General features: G+C 52.2%; 2 protein-coding genes across 5 annotated transcripts in view; both read left to right on the top strand.

Moving 5' to 3' along the window:
• The window catches only part of ANO1 (anoctamin 1), a 91508-nt gene extending 88874 nt beyond the window's left edge, over positions 1–2634 (top strand). For all 4 annotated transcript variants that reach the window (XM_060105517.1, XM_060105515.1, XM_060105514.1 and 1 more), the window contains one exon: positions 925–2634. In XM_060105517.1, the coding sequence (XP_059961500.1) occupies positions 925–1173 (249 nt within the window). In that variant the 3' untranslated portion in view covers positions 1174–2634. The remainder of the gene's footprint in view (positions 1–924) is intronic.
• Positions 2635–13476: 10842 nt separating this feature from the next.
• On the top strand, positions 13477–20544 carry FADD (Fas associated via death domain). Its single transcript, XM_060104777.1, has 2 exons — positions 13477–13935; positions 15533–20544. Exons 1-2 carry the CDS (start codon positions 13650–13652, stop codon positions 15880–15882), a joined length of 636 nt encoding a protein of 211 aa, XP_059960760.1. The 5' UTR covers positions 13477–13649; the 3' UTR covers positions 15883–20544.
• Positions 20545–22862: the final 2318 nt, after the last annotated feature.

Raw genomic sequence — 22862 nt, 5'->3', positions numbered from 1 at the left:
TAGAAGCAGAGCCTGACCCAAGGATTCTGGTGCAGGCCGGTCATTGAGGGAAGGCCCTGCAAGGGGCTGGGGGCACGGAGCTCAGCTGGGAGGGGGTCTGGGCTGGAGCATGAAACCCACCACACACGTGGGCCCACCTTGATGCAAAAGAGGGCCTTTAGTCTGCCCACCTGGCCAGTCATTGGCTGCAGCCATCCAGGCCGGGAACAGGGAGACTCGGGGGACGGTTCCCTGGAGACGAGCCTCTGTGAGCCTTAGTGGCCAGCACCCACCACAACTGGGGGCTTGGAGCGTTAACCCAGAAAGGTGATGGTGGATGGGGGGACACCAGCACCTTCCATGACAAGGCGACTAACTCAGCCATACGCACCGACAAGTGCCGGTCAGACGGGAGTTTAAAAACCAGAGATTTCCGTTTGTCCGTAAAAGCCCACTCATTTGCACCCTATGGAGCAGAAATGCATCCAGGGAGGCGGCAAACGTTCAGGGTGATCCCGGGAGACCTTACAAATGACAGAACGGCCTGCGGAATCATCAGAGACAGTTTAAGCTCCCTGCGTTTCTGGGCTCTTTGTATTTTGACTATTTTCCCTTAAAGCCTTAACACTTGTTGTATTTGGTGATGTGTAACCCATCAGATCATTTCTTAAGCCTCCCAGCCAAGAGATTCAAAATCACTCAGAGACATTTCCTATTTACTGAGCTCAGATTCTTTCAAGAAAGTCGGCCCCCGGAGGCCCCCCCTGGCTGGTTTCCTGTTTCATTTATACCTTCCAGGAAACCGAGGCCTGGGAAGTCCAGGTGTGTCTGAGGTCCCGGGGCCGGGGTGCGACGGGACAAGGCACTGCCAGCTGGGGTGCAGGTGGAAGTGGGAGTGCCTCCCGGGTCCTCCTTCCCACCCCCTGATGCTGACTCTCCTTCCAGAACCTGGTCATGTTCATGAGCGACTTTGTGGACTGGGTCATCCCTGACATCCCCAAGGACATCAGCCAGCAGATGCACAAGGAGAAGCTCCTCATGGTGGAGCTCTTCATGAGGGAGGAGCAGGGCAAGCAGCAGCTGCTGGACACGTGGATGGAGAAGGACCGGAAGAAAGCGGAGCCCTTCAGCAACCACAGCCCCAGCCCCCCTGCCCCACCGGACAGCCCCGACTTCCCCGGGGGCGCCCTGTAGCTGCTGGGCATCCCCGTCGACGACGCGCGCACCCTCTCCCGGGGCAGGCGACTTCTCACAACCCCCTGGCCCAGTGGCTCCTGGGTTTGTGGCAAGCCTGGAAGACCACTTTCTTCTGATAGGACAACATTTCCCCGTCTTTTTCTTCTCTTTTTTTTTTTTTCCTTGTTTTTGCACAAGACCATTAGGCAGGGAATTCTGTTATCTTTAGTATTCAAGGTTAATCAGAATGATTAATGGGGACAGGGTGATACACAGCGGATGCAGGCTCTTTGCGGCAGCGATGCTTGGAGTCTAGGGTCTCCTTGGCCGTTAGCGGTGAGAAGCAGCCCCCAGAAGACATCTTCTTTAATCCTCCCGATGCCTTAAGAGAGAGGCGAGGTGGTATTCCAAGGCATGAGACAAAAGCTGGTGCGAGATTTGAGGGCAAACAGAGTAGTGGAGAAGGAATAAACGATGCTGACACCAGTTCCAAAAGACATCACCTGTCTCTAGGTTGAAGAAGTGAGATTTTTCATCACCTTTTCCTTCCCTGGATTCAGAAACTGAGACACTGGTCAGAAAGAGAGGTGCCCTGGCTCCGTCCACTCAGAGGGCCAGGAAGCTCTGAATTTCCTACTGGAGAACTAGCGGGGTGCAGGTGTCCTGAATGAGCGCCAACCGGCACCTCTGGGGTCCCACCAGCAGCCACATGCCTCCCCCACCTCAGGGTGACAGAAAAACGGGCGGTGAGGGATTATGACCTCTGAGGCATTTCTGCAGACGGCTTCAGGGTTGCAAGAAGTCTTAAGGCTTCTGGGGGGTACTTTTGCAGCTTCAGAATATTTATTGGGTTTTTTAAAAAATCAATTCTACAGTGGATGTAAGGGTTTTTTCTCTGTAGCTCAAAGGCTTTTATTTTATTAGCTAACCAAATATCATTGAGAGGAATTTAAAATACTGTTAATACCAAAGATTTTTATTAATAAAGGCTTCTATTTTGGTAACACTTCTCTATATTTTTACTTACAGGAATGTTACTGTTGGACTATTATCATTTTAAAAGCTTGTGCAAACAAATCTCATAGCTGATAAGAATGATCTCAGTTTGCAGCCATTATACTAACCGATGATCTGAAATTTCTCAAGCACCCAGAGAAACATAAAAGAAATGTTTCACCGAAGGGAGGGACAAAAAGATAAACGTGTCTGTCTTGAACGTGTGTGAGCTGTCAACTAGGGGGGAAGTCCGTAGGTGTAGCAGACTTTTGTTATTTGCTAAAGTCATGCAATCTGATGCTTCTACTTTCTCTTGTACAGTAAGTGGTTTGAAATGGGGTTTTTTGTATATAAACATTGTATTAAAAATGAGGTGATTACCAAAAATCCTTTTATGGAAACCATTCTTTTTTTTTAAAAAGTGAATGTACACAAATCCACAGAGGACCTTGGCTGAACGCTCGTCTGAATAAATTTGCATACATGACACCTTCCTCTCAAACGCTGTCCGCGTGACTTTTGCCCCAGGAAACTCGAGGGGCCAACCCCAGAGCCCCATGGTTGGACCTGCAAATGTGCAGGGACTCATAAGCCTCCACATCCTCAGCCCCAGACACATGGCTCGTTCAGGATGTTCCTGGGATGTTGTCTGTCCACAAATATGTGCATGGGTGTGTGTGTCTGTGTGTGCACACGTGTGTGGTTTGCGTGCATATGCATTTCTGTGTTGTTTTGTCTGTGTGTGTGCATGCCTGTACACATATGTGTGCCGGGGAGGGGGGAATTGTGGTCACACCTTCCCAGCAGCCTCTTCCACGATACCCAAATCCCAACCCGTGGTGCCCGCAACCCGACAGAGTTTTTAGTATTTTGGATTTTGTGGACCTAAAACTTCCCCAAAACCTTTTTGGGACCATCCCAGGGTTGCCAGTGCTTTCATCTGGGCAAGTGGGGGCACTTTTTCTTTAATTCATTACCGATAATCACCATCATTTCCTGAAAGACTATCTTTCGCACTCACACGTCAGCAAGGCCTCAACCCGCACACCTGCAGGGCCAGGGAGGGCCTCGGGCGCCCCTTGTGCTGCTGTGTCCCCAGGGATGTCTCAGCAAACCCAAGCTCACGAGGCCCTGGCTGCTGCTCAGTCAAGAATGTCCTGGGGAATTTGCTGGCGGTCCAGTGGTTAAGACTCTGCGCTTCCACTGCAGGGGGTGTGGGTTCCATCCCTGGTCGGGGAACTAAGATCCCACATGCTGTGCAAGGCGGCCATAAAATAAATTAAAAAATAAAAGTTCCTTCTAAAGCTTTAGAACCTCTTCCTTAGTCCTGATGAGGGTGGCTCCCAGGGCCAGCATCGCCGGAAGCCCTCCCCTTTCATGGGTCCTCCCAGGGGGAGGATCTTTGGCCCCAGTGAGTACATGAGCGAACAGTCTCAGAGTGGGGAGGTGACTTGCCCAAGATCACGGGGCTCCTTGGCACCCCTTAGAGAGATCCATCCAGGCAACGTTCAGGATGAAGCCGTGAGCAAGGCAGACACAGCCCCTTCCCTCAGGGGATGACCTCTTGCAGTGGGCATCAGAGGCTGAACAAGACAATGAACCCAGCACCAGATCATCTCAGAGGAAGGAAGAGGTGCTGATGAAAATAAAACAGGGGTGTGACTGAGAGTCACTCAGAGTGACCGAGCTGGGCAGGGAGGTCCCTGGAGTCTGAACAAGGAGGAACCAGAATGTAAAACCCTGGAGGAAGGCAGGATGGTTCAGGCAGCAGAGTGCATGTGCAAAGGCCCTGAGGCAGCAGTGTGCCGGGTGAGTTGGAGGAGCAGCAAGAAGTCCATCATGTCTGGAGGGGAGACACAGTGGGGAGGTGGCCAGAGATGGGGCAGGAGGCGGCAGGAATCGGGGACCCACTCGCACCAGCCCCTGGCTTAGTGAGGACCTCAAGCTTGGTGGTAAGTCCACGGCAGGGTCCGGCGGTCTTAACCAGCGCAGTGATGGACCTGATTCACATTTTGAAGTCTTGGTGGCTTTGGATGGACACTGCAGTGGGGTGGGGAGCCACAGAGGAGAGTTGCAGAAATTCAGATGAGCAATAATGGGACTCGGACGAGGGTGGTAGAGGTGGGTGGAAGAAAGCCAACAGATTAACATCACAAAGACCTGGGATCTGGCAGCGAAAGGACCCCCAGAGATGAGCGGGTCAGATGGTGCCATTATTTCACAGATGGACACAGTGAAGCCCAGAGAGGGTCAGGGCTCTGCTCCAGTCACACAGCAAGCTGGCTACACAGCCATCCCTCGGACCCAGGCTCCTGGCACTCAGCACTGAACAGTTTCTGCTTCTGGTCCCTGGAGTGGTGTGGCGGGAGCTGGGCAGGGCTGGGCCCCAAGCAAAGACAGTGAAGGAGCAGGGACTGCAGGGGGCCTGAGGTCTGGGGCTGGGGGCGCTCCTGCCAGCATCTTTTATGGGGACTCAGCAGCTCTCTTGAAGGTGGAGGCTGCTGTGAGCTGCAATCAGCCCAAGATACCTCTGTTTGATAGGTTCAGTGCTTGTTAAATTTTTTTAGTTAATTTAATATATAAAAACCCGGTACATACACATAGAAATCCAGATTTGTATGTTCTCTTGAGAAATCACGCCATCTGATGACACAGCTGTATTTCTCACCATGTCACGTTCTTGCACTTGACTGGGGACCGGTGGTGGCCCTTCTTCTTTAGAAGGTGCGTGTCCTTTCTGACTATCACGGCCCCTCTCCCCACTCTCCCACTGGCTGAGGCGGTGGCTGAGACTGCAGCCCCTGGAGTCACTGGCCCTTCGAGACAAGCCGCAGGCCTGGTCCCTTTCCTGGGATCCAGGACCAGCTGTGGGCTTCCCTGGAACTGAGCTTGGCCAAGGTGTGTGCCTGAGACAGGGCTGTCCCCGCCCCAAGGCTGCACTCAGAGCCCCTGGCCCTGGCACCCACATCCCCAGCACACACACACTTTCACCTGCAGGTTCCCGTGCCCCCCACCACAGGTGGTGTGTGCCCCGCACTTCGGCAACACTCATTCACCCATCCGTGTTTTGTAAGAGCCACAGCAAAGTAGAGAAATGCTAACACTCGCCAGAAAAGAGGCCAGGAAGCAGCACTGACATAGTGCCAGGCATGGAGAAGTCACCAGAAAGTGCTGAATGAATGAATACGTGAGTGAGTGAGGGATGGATGGATGGATGGATGGATGGGTGGATGGGTGGATGGGTGGATGGGTGGATGGATGGATGGGTGGATGGGTGGATGGGTGGATGGGTGGATATGAGAGGGAGGGAGGGAGAAAGGAAAGGTGGATGGATGGATAGATGGACATTTGCATGGATGGATGAGTGGATGAGTGGATGAGTGAATGGATGGATGGATGGATGGATGGACATTTGAATGGATGGATGGATGGATGGTTGGATGAGTGGATGGGTGGATGGGTGAATGGTTGGATGGTTGGGTAGTTACATGGATGGGTGGATGGACATTTGAATGGATGGATGGATGGCAAAAAGACTGATGACTAGGCCTTTCTGCCTTTGAGCCAAGTGGACCTGAGTCAAGCTGACAGGGATGGTGGTGGAGGAGGTAAGGGGCCCATGGGAGGTAAGGTGTGGTGCCTTCTGGACCACAGATATGCCCACAGCAAGTAGCCCACCCCCTGCTCACTCACAGCCTTTTTCAGAGAAGCCTGTAGCAAAGATACACCTGATGCCCAGAGACACCGACTTGGCTCAGCACAAGCATTTTAAGCCTGGTTTGCTCAGAAGGGCTGGTAGACATTGCCCCTGCCAAGAGCCTGTCAGGATGCACCCCTGGGAAAAAGGCAACCTTGTATATACTAAGGTCTGATTTCCTAAGCTCTTCCAGGTAATTTATTTAGTGTGTCCATTCCTGCTGTCCCCTCTCCACACACCCCCGCCCCCTCCCCCTCATCTCTCTCTCCCCCAACATTTTTTATTGAAGTATAACATACAGAAAACTACACAGATCTTGAGTATACAATCAATTTCCCCAGAAATCACACACCTCTGTAGTCAGGACTCAGAATGTTACAGCACCCAAGAAGCTTCCCTTGGTGCTCCCCTCTGGTCACCCCTCCTCACCCAGCTGTCACCCTGGCCTGATGGCTATCCTGACCTCAGCAGGAGTGTTTGTCTGGTTTTGCTTGTGGGTGGTTGCCGCCTCCTGCTGGCTGTCTGTGGGAACTGCCCTTAGGAAAGAAAGAGACCCAGCATGTGGGGCCTGTGTAGGTTTTCTCTTTGTGGCCGGGGCAGATGACCACGAACCCAGTGGCTTAAAACACCAACGTACTACCTTACAGTTCCGTGGGCCAGATGTCTGACACAAGTCTCACTGGACTAAGAGGAAGGTGTGGGCAGGGCTGGGCCCCTCCCGCCATCTCCAGGCCAGCCATGGTGGCCAGCCCTTCTCCCGCGGCTGTCTCTCCAGCTCTCCGCTCATGAGGACCGTGATGGGTGGGGTCCCTGGGATAACCCAAGATGATCACCCCATCTCAAAGTCCTTCATCTTCATCACACCTGCAAAGTCACTCCTGCCATGTAAACTAACTCATTCACAAGGTCTGGGAATTGGGATTGGACACCTTGGGGGCCATTGTCCTGTCCACCATGTACCCCTGCCCCCAGGAAGGAGGGTTTTTTGGGGGGGTGGTTTTTGGAAAAAGCTAACTACCCCCAAGCAAAGCCCAGAATCCCCAAATATCTAAGGAGAGACTTCGAAAGGAATGAGAAAAACCAAAACAAACAGAAAAAGAAAGATCCCGGAGCACACTGAGACGACACAGGAGAAAAAGAAAGGAAAGTAACTCTGTTCACCGTCTTCATGAATAAAGACCAATGTTCATCCATGAAACAGGCAAAAGATGCATTTTCTTTCTTTTTTTTTACATTTTATTTATTTTTGGCTGCACTGGGTCTTCGTTGCTGTGCGTGGGCTTTATCTAGTTGCAGCGAGCTGGGGCTACTCTTCGTTGTGGTGCGCGGGCTTCTCTTTTCTTTTTTTAAAGAGACAATGTCAAGTGAAAGGAAAACATATAAACTGGACTTCATCAAAATTTAAGAATTTTTTGCATCAAAGGATACCCAATCAACAGTGAAACAGCAATTCACAAAATAGGAGAAAATATTTGCAAACCATATTTCTAATTAGGGGTTTATATTCGGAATATAAAAGGATCCCCTTCAACTGAGCAACAAAAAGACAAGCAACCCAGTTAAAAGTGCACAGAGGCCTTGAATAGGCATTTCTCCAGAGAAGACATACAAATGGGCAATAAGCACATGAAAAGATACTCAAGATGCTCAAGATGGTGATCAGGGAAATGCAAATCAAACCCACAAGACACCACTGCACACCCATTAGGAAGCCTATTATCCAAAAACCACAAAATAATAAGAGTTGGTGAGGCTGTGGAGAAATTGGAACCCTTGTGCATTGCTGTTAGGAATGTAAAATGGTGCAGCTGCTACGGGAAACACTTCGATGGTTTTTCAAAAAAATTAAACACAGAATGATCGTACGATCCAGCAATTCCACTTCTGGATATATAAACAAAAGAATTTAAAGCAGGGACTCAAACAGACAGTTGTACACTCATGTTCACCTGTGGCTTCACAGAGAGTTCCTTATGATCGGTTGACAGAGGAAGAGAACACTCAGGCCTGGTTTATGGGGGGTTCTACATGATACACAGGCACCCCCTGAAAGTGGACGGTTGTAGCACTACAGCCCCTCTCTGAGGCATCCCTGAGGGACAGCGGTGAAGAGAAATCCTTTAGGTGGGCAGAACTTCTATCAGAATACTTGAAGGCATGAGAAGGAGCCTGGGGCGGGCTGGGGTGGGGGTGTTCCAGGACTTATTTGACATCTATAGACATGCCACCCAATGACAACAGAGCACCCTTTTTTTCTCTCAAGAACCCAGGGAACACTTACCAAGACAGACCACATACTGGGCCCTAAAACAAGCTCAACAAGTTTAAAAGAAGTGAAACCATCCAGAGTTTGTTCTCTACCATAAGGGAATCAAACTAGGAATCAATGACAGAAAGACAACAAGGAAAATCTCTAAACACATGTACGTTACACAGCATACTTCCAAATAATCCATGGGTCAAAGAGAAAGTCCCAGAGGAAATAACAATACATAGAAATGAATGAAAATGAAAACACAGCATATCAAAATTTGTGGGACAAAGCTAAAGTCATGTTGAAAGGAAAATCCATAAAACTAAATGCTTACCTTAGAAATAAATAGCCTATGTGCCTACCTCAACAAACTACAAGAAAAAAAGAGCAAAATAAATCCAAAGCAAGGAGAGGGAAATAAAATAGCCAAGACAAGCAAAAAAAAAAAATGAAATAAAAAGGGGGGGGGGTAGAGAAAAATCATTGAAACAAAAAGCTGGTTCATTACAAATAAATAAAATCAATAAACCTCTAGCAAGACAGAGAAACTTAAAGAGAGAAGCCACAAATCACCAATTTCAGGAATGAAATTGAGGATTCATTATAGGTCTCATAGCCGTTAAAAGGATAATGTTGTGCTTCCCTGGTGGTGCAGTGGTTGAGAGTACACCTGCCGATGCAGGGGACGCGGGTTCGTGCCCCGGTCTGGGAAGATCCCACATGCGCGGAGAGGCTGGGCCCGTGAGCCATGGCCGCTGAGCCTGCGCATCCGGAGCCTGTGCTCCGCAGTGGGAGAGGCCACAACAGTGAAAGGCCCACGTACCACAAAAAAAAAGGATAATGTTACAGACTGAATGTGTTCCCCCAAAATTCATATGTTGAAACTCTACCCTCCCCCCTTGTGATAGTGTTTAAAGATGGGGCCCCCATAATGGAATTAGTGCCCTTAAAAGAGTCTGGAGAGAACTTGCTTCCCTCTCTGTTCTTCTCCATGTGAGGCTACAATGAGAACTCAGAGTCTGCACTCTGGAATACGCCCTCACCAGAATGCGACCCTGCTAGCACCCTGATCACAGATATCCAGGCTCCAGGACCATGAGAAATCAATTTCTGTTGTGTATAAGCCACCCAGTCTATGGTAATTTTCTAGAGCAGCACACAATGGACTGAGACATAAAATAAGGGAATACTACAAATCACCACGCTCATAAAGTCTAAGGCTTAGAAAGATGGACAAATTCCTCAAAACTGCACAAACTACCAAAACTCAATTAAGATGAAATAGACAGTTTGAATAGCCTTATAACCATCAAATCCATAAAAAGAAAATTTGATGAACTGGACCTCATCAAAAGTTAAAATTTTTGCTCTGTGAAAGATCATGTAAAGAGGATAAAAAGATAGGCTACAAACTGCGAGGAAGTGGGTCAGACGCAGGGATAATTGTGCTAATGGAGATTCAGATTAACCAAGGCTTGTACAAGATTCATTCAGTCAGAAATATTTTGTGAGCTCCTATGAAGTGCCAGCCAGTGTTCTGGGTGCTTCTGCAGGGCGCTTCTGCAGTGTTCTGCAGGGGTGAAAGGCAAAAAACAGAGCAGGAAGCAAAAGGTGTAGTAATGTCAGGAGATGCCATGTGCAGGGGACCAAGAAATGTGGCAGCAGGGTTGGGGATCCAGCGGATGGGGATGTGGTTTAACCCTCCCATGCCAGCCTCCTCCCTGGCCCCTCCGTGTCTCCCTTACAGTAGCTGCCCTCTGGCCTCAGACCTTGGTCCTCTTTTCTTTCTCCTCTCCCTCCATTGGTGACCTCATTCTGTAGGTGATCTAAATACTGTATTAGTCAAGATTCTCAAGAGAAACAGAACCAATAGGATATACAGAGATAAATGAGAAGGTTTATTGTAAGATTGGCTCACTTACAGTGACAGAAGCCAAGAAGTCCCAGAGTCTGCCATCTGCAAGCTGGAAACCAGGAAAGCTGGTGTGTGATTCAGTCTGAGTCTAAAGCCCTGAAAATTGGGGGGGGAGGGGAGGGGGGCAACGGTTCTCAAGCAGAGAGAGCGAATTCTCCCTTCCTCTGCCTTTTCATTCTGTTTGGATGATGCCACCCAAATTGGGGAAGGCCATCTGCTTTTGTTAGTCAACTCAAACGCTAAATTCTGCCAGAAACACCCCACAGACGCACCCAGAAATAATGTTTTACCAGCTATCCAGCCACCCCTTAGCCTAGTCAAGTTGACACATAAGATTAACCATCACGGGCCTCCCTGGTGGCGCAGTGGTTATGAGTCCGCCTGCCGATGCAGGGGATACGGGTTCGTGCCCCGGTCTGGGAGGATCCCATATGCCGCGGAGCGGCTGGGCCCATGAGCCATGGCCGCTGGGCCTGCGCATCCGGAGCCTGTGCTCCGCAACGGGAGAGGCCACAACAGTGAGAGGCCCACATACCGCAAAAAGAAAAAAAAAAAAAAAAAAGATTAACCATCACAAACACCATCTATCTGCAGGATACTCCCAACTTCACATTTCCTGCCCAGATCTCTGTTCTGAACCCTGGTCCACACATCCCACTATCCAGTCAACATCTCTACTAGGTCCTCCCCCAAACTCACCCTGATCTCAGGTGGCTGTGAGCGACCACAGTGAGCAGCAGCTTGAAGTGGGATCTCAGTTCCCTGGGAATTGAACCCGGACCACAGCAGTGAAAGCACCGAATTCTAACCACTAGACCACCAGGGACTACTGGCTAGGAGCCAGGCCCTGGCTCTCATCTGCTTTGAGGAAAGAATCAGCAAACAGATGAAAAGTCGTGAGGCAAGTAAAGTGTTTATTAGGAGAGAAGAATAGAAAGCACAGGAAGGCTGAGAGAGAGAGAGAGAGAGGCGTGTGCTTTGGGGGGTGGTTTAAACTATATGGGGGGAAGTTCTTCTAGGTTTCCTCTGGCCAATCATCTTGCTTTGTCTGGCTCTGAGTCCATATCTGGTCTGACTCAGTGCCCTCCCCTGTGTGCACATGCATCTTTTAGCCAAGATGGATTCCAGCGCAAGGGTCTCTGAGAGGTTAACAGAACATATTATGGTCTAGCGCCCCCTCCCTTTAACCTTTCTGCACAAGCATAGTCTGGGAGGGGGTCTCCTTGGCCCCAAGAATGAGAACCATGTGGTCTCTTTGTCTTTCATGCCAGCATGGCTCAGCCCCTCTCTGTTTCTGCTGTTCCCATTCCCTTGAAGCGTCCACAGGAGACAAAGTCCAGCTGCTTATCCTGTTCCTGTTATTATCTTTATTTTTAAAGCGTAAACAGGAGGTTAGTTGTAAATGTCTAAACTGGGGCCCGTCTATCTCCTGCCTCAGCCCCACCCACACCCTCCTCAGGTCAGCCAATGGACGCTCCATCTCTCAGACCTTACAAGCATCCTCAGTGCCTCTCGTTTACATACAGCCCAAAATCAAAAGAAGGCTGCACCTCTCATCTGGATTACTGTGGAGTCTCCTGGGTTCTACCCAGTGATTCTATAAAAATGTAACTCAGAGGGCTTCCCTGGTGGCGCAGTGGTTGACAGTCCACCTGCCGATGCAGGGGACGTGGGTTTGTGCCCCGGTCTGGGAAGATCCCACATGCCGCGGAGCGGCTGGGCCTGTGAGCCATGGCCGCTGAGCCTGCGCGTCCGGAGCCTGTGCTCCACAACGGGAGAGGCCACAACAGTGAGAGGCCCGCGTACCGCAAAAAAAAAAAAAAAGAAAAGAAAAAGAAAATCCCCTTGGCATTTCCTGCATCATGAATCTCTTTGGTTCTTCAGTTACTTGTTCTTCCTCTTGTCTCTCTTTGTCCTTTCTCTGGGCCTCCAATTCCATCAGGTCTTCATTAGTAAGTTCCACGTTCGCATCTTTGAAAGTTCGCAACTTGAAGGTTCCTACGTAGGGGATTTATTATATTCATAATGGCCAAAAAGCAGAAAAAACTGAAAGATCCATCCACTGATGACTGAATACAAAAATGTGGTCTATCCGTACAATGGAATACTACTGACCCATAAAAAGGAAAGAAGCATTGTCACAGGCTACAAGGATGAACCTTGAAGATGTTACACTCAGTTAAAGAAGCCAGGCACAAAAGGCCACACAAAAGTGTATGGTTCCACTTACATGAAATGTCCAGAACAGTCAAATCCAGAGAGACAGAAGTAAATTAGTGGTTGCCAGGGGCTGGAGAAAGAGCGAGGGAAAGGAAGTGATTAATAATGAGTACCAGGTTTCTACATGGGCGAGATGAAACTAAAAGTAGCTAATGGTGGGGATTGCACAACCTTATGAATATACTAAAACCCACTGAGATGTACACTTTAAAAGCGTGAGTTATAGAGAATGTGAATTATATCTCAATTTTATATATATATATATATATATATATATATATATATATATATATATATATATATATATATATATACTTTTTTTTTTTCCTCTAGGTAACTCAGATGGCTTCACTCTTCCACTCACCCTCTGCAGGGTCTCCGGGACAGTAAAGCCGCGTTCTTAGCTGGCTCCTCCTAATTCGCCCCCTCCCCTCGCTGACCACCCCCTTCCTCCCCGGTTCTGCTCCTGCAACCTCCGCCCTCCTCTTTGCTTCTGCTCTTGCTGTGGCCCCGCCCTCTTCCCCCCAAGCCTACACACCTGGCCCCTCACACCTGGCACGTGCACCTGCACCTTGGGACCCCGCCCTCTCAACGTGCGCCGCCCCACCTCCACACTCCCCATCCCCCTATCCTCTTGGCCGCGACTCGCATTAACTTCTGGCTTTCCTGCACTTCCTTATCTGTGTTCGGTAACCTTGTGTCCTGATGCTGTAAGCTCCGGGCAGGCGGTGCCTTTGGCACTTTGTTCCCGATTTGTCTCCAAAACCTACTGCATGGTACACAGTAGGCGTCAGTAAACGCTAATAAGCATTCAGAAAAATAATGAGGATAACCTTAAAAAATCAAGTAGTTATTAATCTTTTAAAACTAAATAAAACTCTGAATAGTCTTTTCTGCACACAGATCTCCAGGGGTCACTAAAGGACATTCATTTTCACAAATGTTAATAAATAAATGCATTTATTATCGGCATCCGCAGTTCAACTTTCCACAGAACACACAGCCCGCGCCCGGAGCGTCGGGACACCCACGGCCGCAGGCCCCGACCCAGAGGGAGAAGGACGTCAGGGCGCAGGCGCAGAGGTCGCCCCAATCCCACCGCCGTCAGCTTGTCTGGTGCGCCTCCTGGCGGCGGCCGCAAGCCACGCCCCCACCCCGGGCGGAAATGGCTACTGTTGGACTCGGGGCGCATGCGCGAGCCCCGGCAGTTCTCGCGAGAGAAAGCGGCCCCAAGGGAGACTTCCGGTGAGGGGGCATCAGACGCTGGAAGTGGGAACCTCCGTCGCTAGGCCGAAGGGCGCGGGGCCCTAGAGGAGACGCGGGCCGTGTCTGTGGGGGCGCGGCCAGAGAGCGGGCGGCGGGCCGGGCCGGGGGAAGCCAGAGGGGGGCCGGGCCCCGCCGCGCCCGCCGCCATGGACCCGTTCCTGGTGCTGCTGCACTCAGTGTCGGCCGGCCTGTCGAGCAGCGAGCTGACCGAGCTCAAGTTCCTGTGTCAGAGCCGCGTAGGCAAGAGGAAGCTGGAGCGCGTGCAGAGTGGCCTGGACCTCTTCTCCGTGCTGCTGGAGCAGAACGAGATGAGCTCCGAGAACACCGTGCTGCTCCGCGAGCTGCTTGTCTCCCTGCGGCGCCAGGACCTATTGCGGCGCCTGGAAGACTTCGAGGCGGGCGCGGCGGTCGGGGCCGCGCCGGAGGAGCGAGGTGGGGGCGGGGGCCTGAGGTCTGGGGGTCAGGCGGGGCCGCGCCCGAGGAGCAAGGTGGGGGCGGGGGCCTGAGGTCTGGGGGTCAGGCGGAGCCGCGCCGGAGGAGCCAGGCGGGGGCACGGGCCTGAGGATTGGGGGGGCGGGCGAGACCGTGCCGGAGGAGCCGGGGGTGGGGGGAGGGGGCCTGAGCACTGGGGGGCGCCGGGGGAGGCAGGGTCAGCTGGACCTGCAGCAGTTTCGATCTCCCGGGCGCCTAACCTTTTCCGGGTTCGGTTTGCGTGGGTTTTCTCTAAACAGCCCTGGGAGACGGGTAATATACCCACTTTGCAAATGGGAGAACCACAGTGCACGGAAGTTAACAGCCTAAGTTGCAGAGCATGGACACCCATCCCCCAGCCTCAGTATTTTCTCCACCTTCCCCCTCCCTCCGGGTAAGTTAGAGATTACCCGAAAGGAAAGGACATTGCTAACCTCCCGGGTGGAGTGGAAGTACACCAGAAGCGTCACAGCAGGTACGGGTTGGTTGATAAGGGACAGTTTTTGCACAATGGGCCATCAAGGTGTGGTCCTGGCTCTGCCATTGTCTAGCTGTGTGATCTAAGAAATAACTTAACACCTACCTTCCTGTGTCTCCATTTCGTCTTCTGTACAAGTGGTCAGTAACGCAGGTGCCCACCTCACAGATCTGGAGGAGTTGGCACACAGGCTGACAGCATATCAGGGATTTGTAGCTGAAGATGCAACTTTGCAGGAGCCTTCCAAGAAGCATATTGTCCTTCCTCTTCTCCCTGCCCCCGTCCAGAAACAGCCTTTTGTAGTCTGTCATGCTGATCTCAGTAGTGACTTTTCAGCAGATGAGGACATAGTAGCCAGAGACGGAGGACAGGTGTCAGTCAGGACATCTTCCAAAATAAGAATCGGGGTGTTCAGGACTGGCGCACAAATTACCGTATCTTGGTGGCCTAAAGCAACAGAATTTGATGCTCTTACAGTTCTCGGTCCAGTAGTCAAATCAGGGTGTCAGTAGGCCATGCTCCCTCTGAAAGCTCTCGGGGAGGAGCCTTCATGCCTCGTCTGGTTTCTGGGGACTCCAGGCGTTCTTGGCTTGTGCCCGCATCGCTCCAGTCTCTGCCTCCATGGCACGTGGTCTTGTCACTGGATTTAGGGCTCACCTGGGTAATCCAGGATGATCCCCTCATCTCAAGATCGTCAACTTAATCTCGTCTACAAAGGCCCTTTTCCAAATAAGTTAACATTCACGGTTCCAGGGGTGTGATGTGGACATACTTTTTAGGGGCCACCATTCAACCCTCTGTAGGGTGAGATGGGGGAGCAGCTCCATCTCCCTGTCCTGAGTAGGTATCTCCGTTACAACACACCCCAACCCCAACCAGGAAGTCTTCAGAGCAGGCCACGCCTCTTGGGTAGCGTTTCAGGGTGTGGTTAGCCGGGGCAGGCTTGGCCTCTGCAGGAGGACCTCTTGGTACCCAGCCCTTGGGGCAGCACCGAGGAGCCCGTCAGGGAGTGTGGGGTAACCTGTCTCCTAAAGAGCTCCCGTAATCTCTGGTCGGTCGTTGTGTTCTTTCCCTCCCCAGACCTGCGGGCAGCGTTTGACATCATCTGTGATAACGTGGGGAAGGACTGGAGGAAGCTGGCTCGTCACCTCAGAGTGTCTGACGCCAAGATTGAAGCCATTGAGGAGAAGTATCCCCGGAACCTGGCAGAACAGGTGAGGGAGTCGCTGAGAGTCTGGAAGAACAGCAGGCGGGACGATGCGGCCGTGTCCCACCTGGTGAGGGCGCTCAGGGCCTGCCGGCTGAACCTGGTGGCAGACCTCATCGAGGAGGGTCAGCGGGCCCGGGCCCTCCAGAGCGAGACTGGGGATCCTGTGTCCCTCTCTGAGTCCTGGGACTCAGACTCGCCCGCCTCGGGGGCCTCCCGATGACCCAGCTGCTCTTCTCCAGGACCAAAGGCATCTACCCACTCTGAACTTCGGTTCCCTCCACCGCGGCTAACCATGTCCCATCCGTGCCAGCGTGTGAAGACCCGGCAGGGAGCCGGGTGAGGGCCCGCGCGGGCTCTGGGCACTGTGATCAGCCTCAGAGGGAGATGCTTTCATCCCCGTTAAACGAGTTCCTACCAGAGGACATTGCGGGCCACATCCAACACGTAGGAGGGACCTATAAAAGATGGTGGTTAGGGTTATAAACCTGGTCGTTGTACAAGTGAGGAAGCGCAGAGTCGAACTGGAGGCAAGTCAGTAGTAATGGGGGGGCTGGGCTGGTGGCCAGTGCTGTCCAGCTCTGGAGCCCGTGCTTGGAACCGCTGGCTCCTTCTGCCATCCCCATGGTTGCCAAAGGCTTCGAGGCTGGTGGTGTAGACCCGTCTCCCAGGGCAGGTGGCATAGGGGTGAGGCGATGCCTGTGAGGTGTTTAGAAAATGTGGACACAGGGCTGGGCAGATGCTAGTTCAGAGAAGTATGATTCCTGTGATTCCACAGTGTGTTACTATTTTGTGTCAAAACCACTATCTTTCTGATAACAGAGTTGGCAAGGGAGCTGGAGCCTGTGATTTTAAGAAGTAATCTTTCTTCCTGCTTCTCAGGTAACCCTATTGAATCAGGGCCTTTACAAAGGAAACCTCCACATTACAAAGAATTTTCTCATCCCATTGATGATGATTTCATTTTACGTGCTCTCAGAAGTCCCATTGTAGTCGATTTCAGTGTCCCTTGAAGGTTATCACAGGCCCAACCTGGGAGTAGGGTGGCTGCATTTCATAACAGCTCCGGGGACCACTAGCAAGGGGAGTGTTTAGGGGGCTGGGATGAATTAGGAGATTGGGATTGACATATACACACTACTGTGTATTGTATAAAGTGGCAGAGAGCCCAGCGTTCATGCCTTGCGCCTTCCTGCTGTGACCTTGGGAAAGCTACTTGTGATGTCATGCCATGCCGCCTTGACCTTGGGTTGCTGAGATCCTAGCAACACTCCCCTCCAGGCTGTGGACCCAGCCTTCGGCACATACTTAGTGCCAGGCACTGCTAGGAGCTGGGGTCATGCAGCAGACAAGACAGAAGTGGCCCTACTCTGTTGACCCCGAAAGCCTGGCCGGGAACACGAGTGTTGACCAATTCATCACAAGTTTGGGAGTTGAGACAGTTCAGCCCCAGAGTGGCGTGGCCTGGCCCGGTTCATGCACAGAATATTCCCCCGCCTGCCAGGAGCATCTGCCTCTTCAGGACCTCGGGTCAGGGCTAGTTCTGTGGATAACACACACATCATCATCATCATCATCAGTAAATGAGAGTGGCTTGGCTAACGGGTCGCTTTGGGACGTAGGTGACCTGGAAAATGTGTCCACGTTTCTTGAACAGAGGCAGATTTCAGAGGTGCTGCCAATCTTCTTATGGTTTATGGCATATGCTACTGAAATGTGAGGGTGCTGGGCACCCTGGCCTGCATCCCCCGGCACGGTTCTCACACCTGGAAGGAACCTCTACCCTCTGTCGCACCAGGTGCTCTCATGGAGGCTTTGACAACACATGCTTACAGCACTCAGGATTTTCCAAGGCCTGGGACCCGGCACTGGGCCGACTCCGTGCCACGTGAGGTGAGGCACTGGTCCCCCTGGCCACCGGCATCCAAAGGCTCCCCTCAGCGAGCTGCTCTGGTCCACGTGGTGAGGGTGTTGGAGCAGCCGCAGTAGACCAGTCACATGACCTAATCTCACCCCCAAGGCACAGATCTGAGTTCCAGGACACAAGAGGTGATGGATGAGAAAGCGCCTCCTTCCAGCACTGCTGTCTGCCTCCCAGGCCCTGCAGGTGGGCCAGCCGTGGTGGCTCTGGGCCGCTGGGGCAAAGCTGCAGAGCCTGGTGGTGGGTGAACTTGCACAAGAAACTGGCCCCGGAAGGTGGGAGCTCCAGGCCAGGTAGAATCCTCCGTTTGTTCAGTCCTCAGTGGTCAGGAGGCTTCCACTGTAGCTGCGCTGCCAGGCATTGACGTGAGACTGAGCAAGCAGGCAGCCTGCCCTCAGAAAGCACACAATTTCCCCAGTTTTGTGACACAAAAGGAAAAGGCACAATAAAAGTGTATAGAGCGACTTCCCTGGCGGTCCAGTGGTTAAGACTTCACCTTCCAATGCAGGGGGTGCGTCGGGGAGCTAAGACCCCACGTGCCTCGCAGCCAAAAAACCAAAACAAGCAATATTGTAACAAATTCAATAAAGACTTTAAAAATGGTCCACATCAAAAAAAAAAAGTGTATAGAAAAAGCACAAATGCCTATATGGGCCCTAAAAGTGGAAAGGTACACAGCAAATTTTGGAGAGCAGTTCTCTGAACGATAGTTTTTCTGTATGCTATCCATATTTTCCCTGTTTCTGTAACGGTTTCAGTTGTCCGCCAAATACCAGTCCCAGGTGTAACGTGGACCGTGAGGGGGGGTGTCCTGGAGAGCAGGGCGCCGCATGGGCTCTCGAGCCTGACCTGGGTGTGAACCAGGGGCTCTGTCCCTTGGGGCTCCACCTTCCTGAAAAGGGGCCATTAGATAAATATGAAGTGCTTGGCCAAGTCTGTGGCCCTATTTTTACCTTAAAAACAAACATGTCACCCAGAGCCCCAGAGGTCTGCCAAAGGCTGTTCTGCTCTGTGTGGTCTCAGAACATTGAGCCCAGCCTCTGTGCGTCTTGCGGGATCTTAGCTCCCTGATCAGGGATTGAACCCGTGCCCCCTGCAGTGGAAGCGCAGAGTCCTAAGCACTGGACCGCCAGGGGATTCCCGTTCCGGGTCTTCTCATAACCCCTCCTGGGACAGATGTGGTTGACATCTAACCAGAGCTGTGACCCTGGGGACAGGTCAGCTACACCCCACGTAGGCTGTGAGCTGCTGCAATTTCTGGACAAGGATTTCTCACAGCAACTTTCCAAAAAAAACCATCCCTTTTTTTTTTTTCAGTCACATAAAATTTTTTCTGATAAAGCTGCACGTGATTTCCTTGGAAGCGAAAGTTGAGCCACATTCTGCTCTCAATCCTTTTTCCCCTGAGAAGAAGGGAAAGAAGGGTCCACATGTACGTGCTTTGCGGGAGATTTCCCAGCCAGCGAAGGAGAATTGGAACAAGTGTTTCCTCGACAAGGGTCGCTCCCTCTCCCGGCCCACAGGCTTCCCGGCCTCCCCCTGCCACCTCGCCGAGGCCAGCCCTGCTCCTGGGCGCCCGGGGCTGTGGGTCCCCGTCCAGGGCCCCCGCCCCCTCCAGACTCTTCCGTTGGGGCGGGGGCTGGCCCGCCTCCCGTCCGCTCCTCTTCCTCCCAGGCGACCCCACGGCCACCCCCAAAGTGCACTGCAGAGTGGAGGCTGCCGGTCCCACGGTGCGCTCTCCTGGTTTGTGCGGCCTCTAGGGCACCTGGCCGCTTCCTTCCGCCTCCGTGCCCTGTCCCAGCCCCCCACCCATGGGAGCAACACTTGCTATGCAAGTGACCGGATCACAGATTTCTGGGATTCGGACGTGGGCGTGGTGGGGGCAGGTGTTCCGCCCAGCGCACGGCGCCTCCGCCTCAGCATCCCCCCACGCGTGCCCGGTTCCGTGCCTGGCGACACAGCCCGGTTAGTTGCCCTCGGCGCAGACCGCGGCCCCCTCCCTGGGGCTCGCGCTCCCGTACGCAGCAGCACCGGCTCCTCTGGACCCTACCTCGCAAGCCTTTCTCGTTGCCCCCGCCTCTGCCCCTTCTGCCCCGCCTCGTCAGCCGCCAGAAATAGTCATGCTGCAGACTCCCGACTGTATTCCTAGAAACCGCAAGCTCTCTCCACATATTTTTCAGTTTTGTGTTTTTCTTCCCATGATACGTATTCTGAGTCATCTTGCTGACTGCTTTCTAACCACAGGATTCCTGTGTGCATCGCGTTTTGGAACCAGACAGGCAAGCGTGATGCAGGGTCGCGCGTGTGCTTATTCGAAAATGGCCGGTCACCGTACATCGGCCGGATCAGGCAAAGCTTCCCTTTTACAAGGAAAATGTGCAATTGAAACCCTTTTTCGTCAAAGAAGCCCTCAGTTTCTTAAGTCAGTGACTAAGTTAATACACTGTGGCAAGAGTCCCACGTGGGTACCAACCACATTAGTTGTCACCAGGCAACAGAGGCCGAGTCAGTGCGTCAGCGGTGTCCTCGTCAAGCGAAGGCTGGAAACCGGAAAACGTGGGTCGTTTGGTCACCCAGGCACCAGGCAGGGCTAAGCTTCCCTTCCCCACACCTGCTTGGTGACAGTCTCGGAACGGGCAACGACTTTGTTTCAGCGCGTGTTTCACGGGACAGACCTGTCTGGGGAGATGACGAAGTTCTCGAGATGGTTGGGATGATGGTTGACAACACTGTGAGTGAATTTTATGTTGGTATTATTTTACCACAAGTTTTAAAATCATCCTTCACATTAAATTAACCATTTAGTTATATTATTAATCTAAATTGTATTCGTTTCGTGGACTTCTCTCTGTCTAATTTGAATTTTATTGGCGTTTTGTAAGTTACGAGGGCTAGGAGCATAAGCGTGTCTCCGGCCTATGTGTGTGTTGAAGTGACATTATTATAAATAAAACTTTGTCCATCCCTGGGAGTCTGAGTCCCTGTTACTCCTTACAGCTGGAGAAACCCATCTGCAGGGTGCCCAGACCCCCATGGGCAAGTCCTGGGGCTCAGCGTTGTGAGGAACAGGAGGGGCGCCGGGCCCTATGCAGCTTGCTCCCCAAATGCCAGCCTCCCGGGGGACTGAGGACCAGCTCAGACACCCAGTGTCGGCTGATGCCCGCCACCCACAGTGGACCCCTCCTGCCCTGGGCGTGCCCCACCAGGCGCGGCTTCCTCATCACCGTGGCTTCCAGAGCTGCTCAGCGGCTCTCTGAGCAGAGGCTCACTGTGCCCGCTGAGCAGGTGAGTGAACTGCGATGATAAAAGACCAGGTCCAGGGGCCCCAGGGCAGGGACCAGGCTGCCTCTCCGCCCATCGTGCCCGGCTGTGACCGAGACCCAGGATTTGCCCTTCACGCCGCCTAGTCCCAGCAAGAGGTCCACCATGGACCCTAGGGCGGATCCCCCACCCCCTGAATCGCCGCCGGCCACCCCAAGGGTCCCCTCCCTGGGCAGGGTTGATGCTACATGCGCAAGAACACACACCTCTTGGCTCTGGAAGGTCTGAAATGTGTGGTCCGTTCACGCACCCACCCATGCGTCCACACCTTCATTCAGTAGGTTCTCAGCCAAGGGCTCGCGGCTCAGGTGGGGCGGTGGGGAGGGGCCCTTCACCTCCCTCTAGCTGGTGACTGCACAGTGGTGCCCCACCTCCCTTTCTCACCTGGCAGGACCAGCCCTCTCCCACTTCAGGCTCCAAGGAGATGAGTGGTGGTGAGTGGCTGGGAGTTGCTTTCACATGGTAAAGACCACGATGTCATTACTGTAATTATTCCAGAGTGACGGCACGTGTTTAAAATGACTTGCCTTTACGCCAGCTTGACTGGGTATGAAACTCTCGGATCACACGTTCATTCCCTAAGGTCTTTGGAGGCATCAGATGATACCTGGGGAACCTGCCCCAGTGCCTGTCACCGAGGAGCACCTGACCCAGGCCCAGCCACCGAGTCCTACTGTGAGAAAGGGGAGTCCTCTGTCATCTGGTCCCGCTGATGTTGTCTGCAGCCCAGACCATAAACCGAAGATTGTGGAAATTCAAATGAACGTAAGTATACGGACAAGACTAAGAGACCAACTCTTCTTCCTCACACAGTGGGGGACCCTGTAGAGGCAAAGGAGAACAGAATTAATAAGATAGATGTAATAGGGACAAAGTGAGCAGTGCTATGAGAGGCATGGCATCCCCTGCAGCCAACTGCCCGGGTTCGAATCCTGGCTCTGCTATTTAGCAGCTGCATGGCGCTGGGCAAATTAACTCATCTACAAAATGGATGATTATAGGACCTACCTCGAAGGAATGGGATGCTGGGGGCTTCTATGACTTGCTTCTAAAGCCCAGGGTGGGTACAAGGACGCCCACAGCCTCTGTTCCGGGTGCTGTGTCATAACCATGACATTTGTGTAGCAGACAGCAGAACCAAGAGATGTGTCACGGAGTTGCTGAATTGACTTAAACTCTGCCCCTGGGCTCCATCACCTGCTCACACTTCTTTTTACAATTCTTTAGGACACTTTGGTTGGATTTTCTGATATTTGATGCACTGAAAGACATCATAGTGGTCAAAAGGGAATTTAGAGCATGAAGATGGTGTTTCAAATCAGTGAGGAAAAACATTCAAAAATCGGGGTTAGGACAACTGGGAAAGATCGTTGCATCCTTACCTCCCTCCTTCTACCAAAATAAATCCCAAATGCATACAAGATTTGGATTTTTTTCAATATGAAGCAACCCTGGGAGAATTTATCATCTTGAAGAGGAAGGAGAGGGCCGTAAAATGAAAGACTGATCAATTCAACTACATGAAAAACTAAAAATGTCTACCTGTCAAAAAATATTATAAACCAGTTTAAAGACACGATCCCTTGTGAAATGGTTGTAGCTGAAGGAAATGAAGTTCAGGGTGAAGAGCCTGCCCAAAGTCACCCACTCAGTCACCTGTCAGCTAGTGTTCAGTGAGCACCTACTGTGTACGGGGTAGACGTCGCCAGGACGGGAGCTGCATCCGGGAGCTACCTTCACGGAGCTTCCAATCCAGTGGGAGAGGCACGGTGCTCACAGCCTCCTCAGGAGAGCAACACTGGGCTTCCTGTGACACCCACTGGGTCCCCGCAGCTGGGCTCTGGGTCCTCATGGCTGAGCATCCAGTGTCAGGACCCACGTGGGGGATGAGGCCCCGCTAAGGAAGGGATCGCAGCTTTGCCTACAGGCACTTACTGCTCACTGGTATTGAACTCACAACC

This window comes from Mesoplodon densirostris, chromosome 7 (genome assembly GCF_025265405.1).
Source record: "Mesoplodon densirostris isolate mMesDen1 chromosome 7, mMesDen1 primary haplotype, whole genome shotgun sequence".
In the NCBI taxonomy this organism is placed as follows: Eukaryota; Metazoa; Chordata; class Mammalia; order Artiodactyla; family Ziphiidae; genus Mesoplodon; species Mesoplodon densirostris.
This window is presented reverse-complemented; position numbering and strand designations above follow the sequence as displayed.

Coding starts and splice junctions, on each gene's coding strand:
- FADD (XM_060104777.1), top strand. CDS start 13,650: ATGGACCCGTTCCTGGTGCTGCTGCACTCAGTGTCGGCCGGCCTGTCG. Junction 13,936..15,532: donor GGCCGCGCCGGAGGAGCGAG/GTGGGGGCGGGG, acceptor TTCCCTCCCCAG/ACCTGCGGGCAGCGTTTGAC.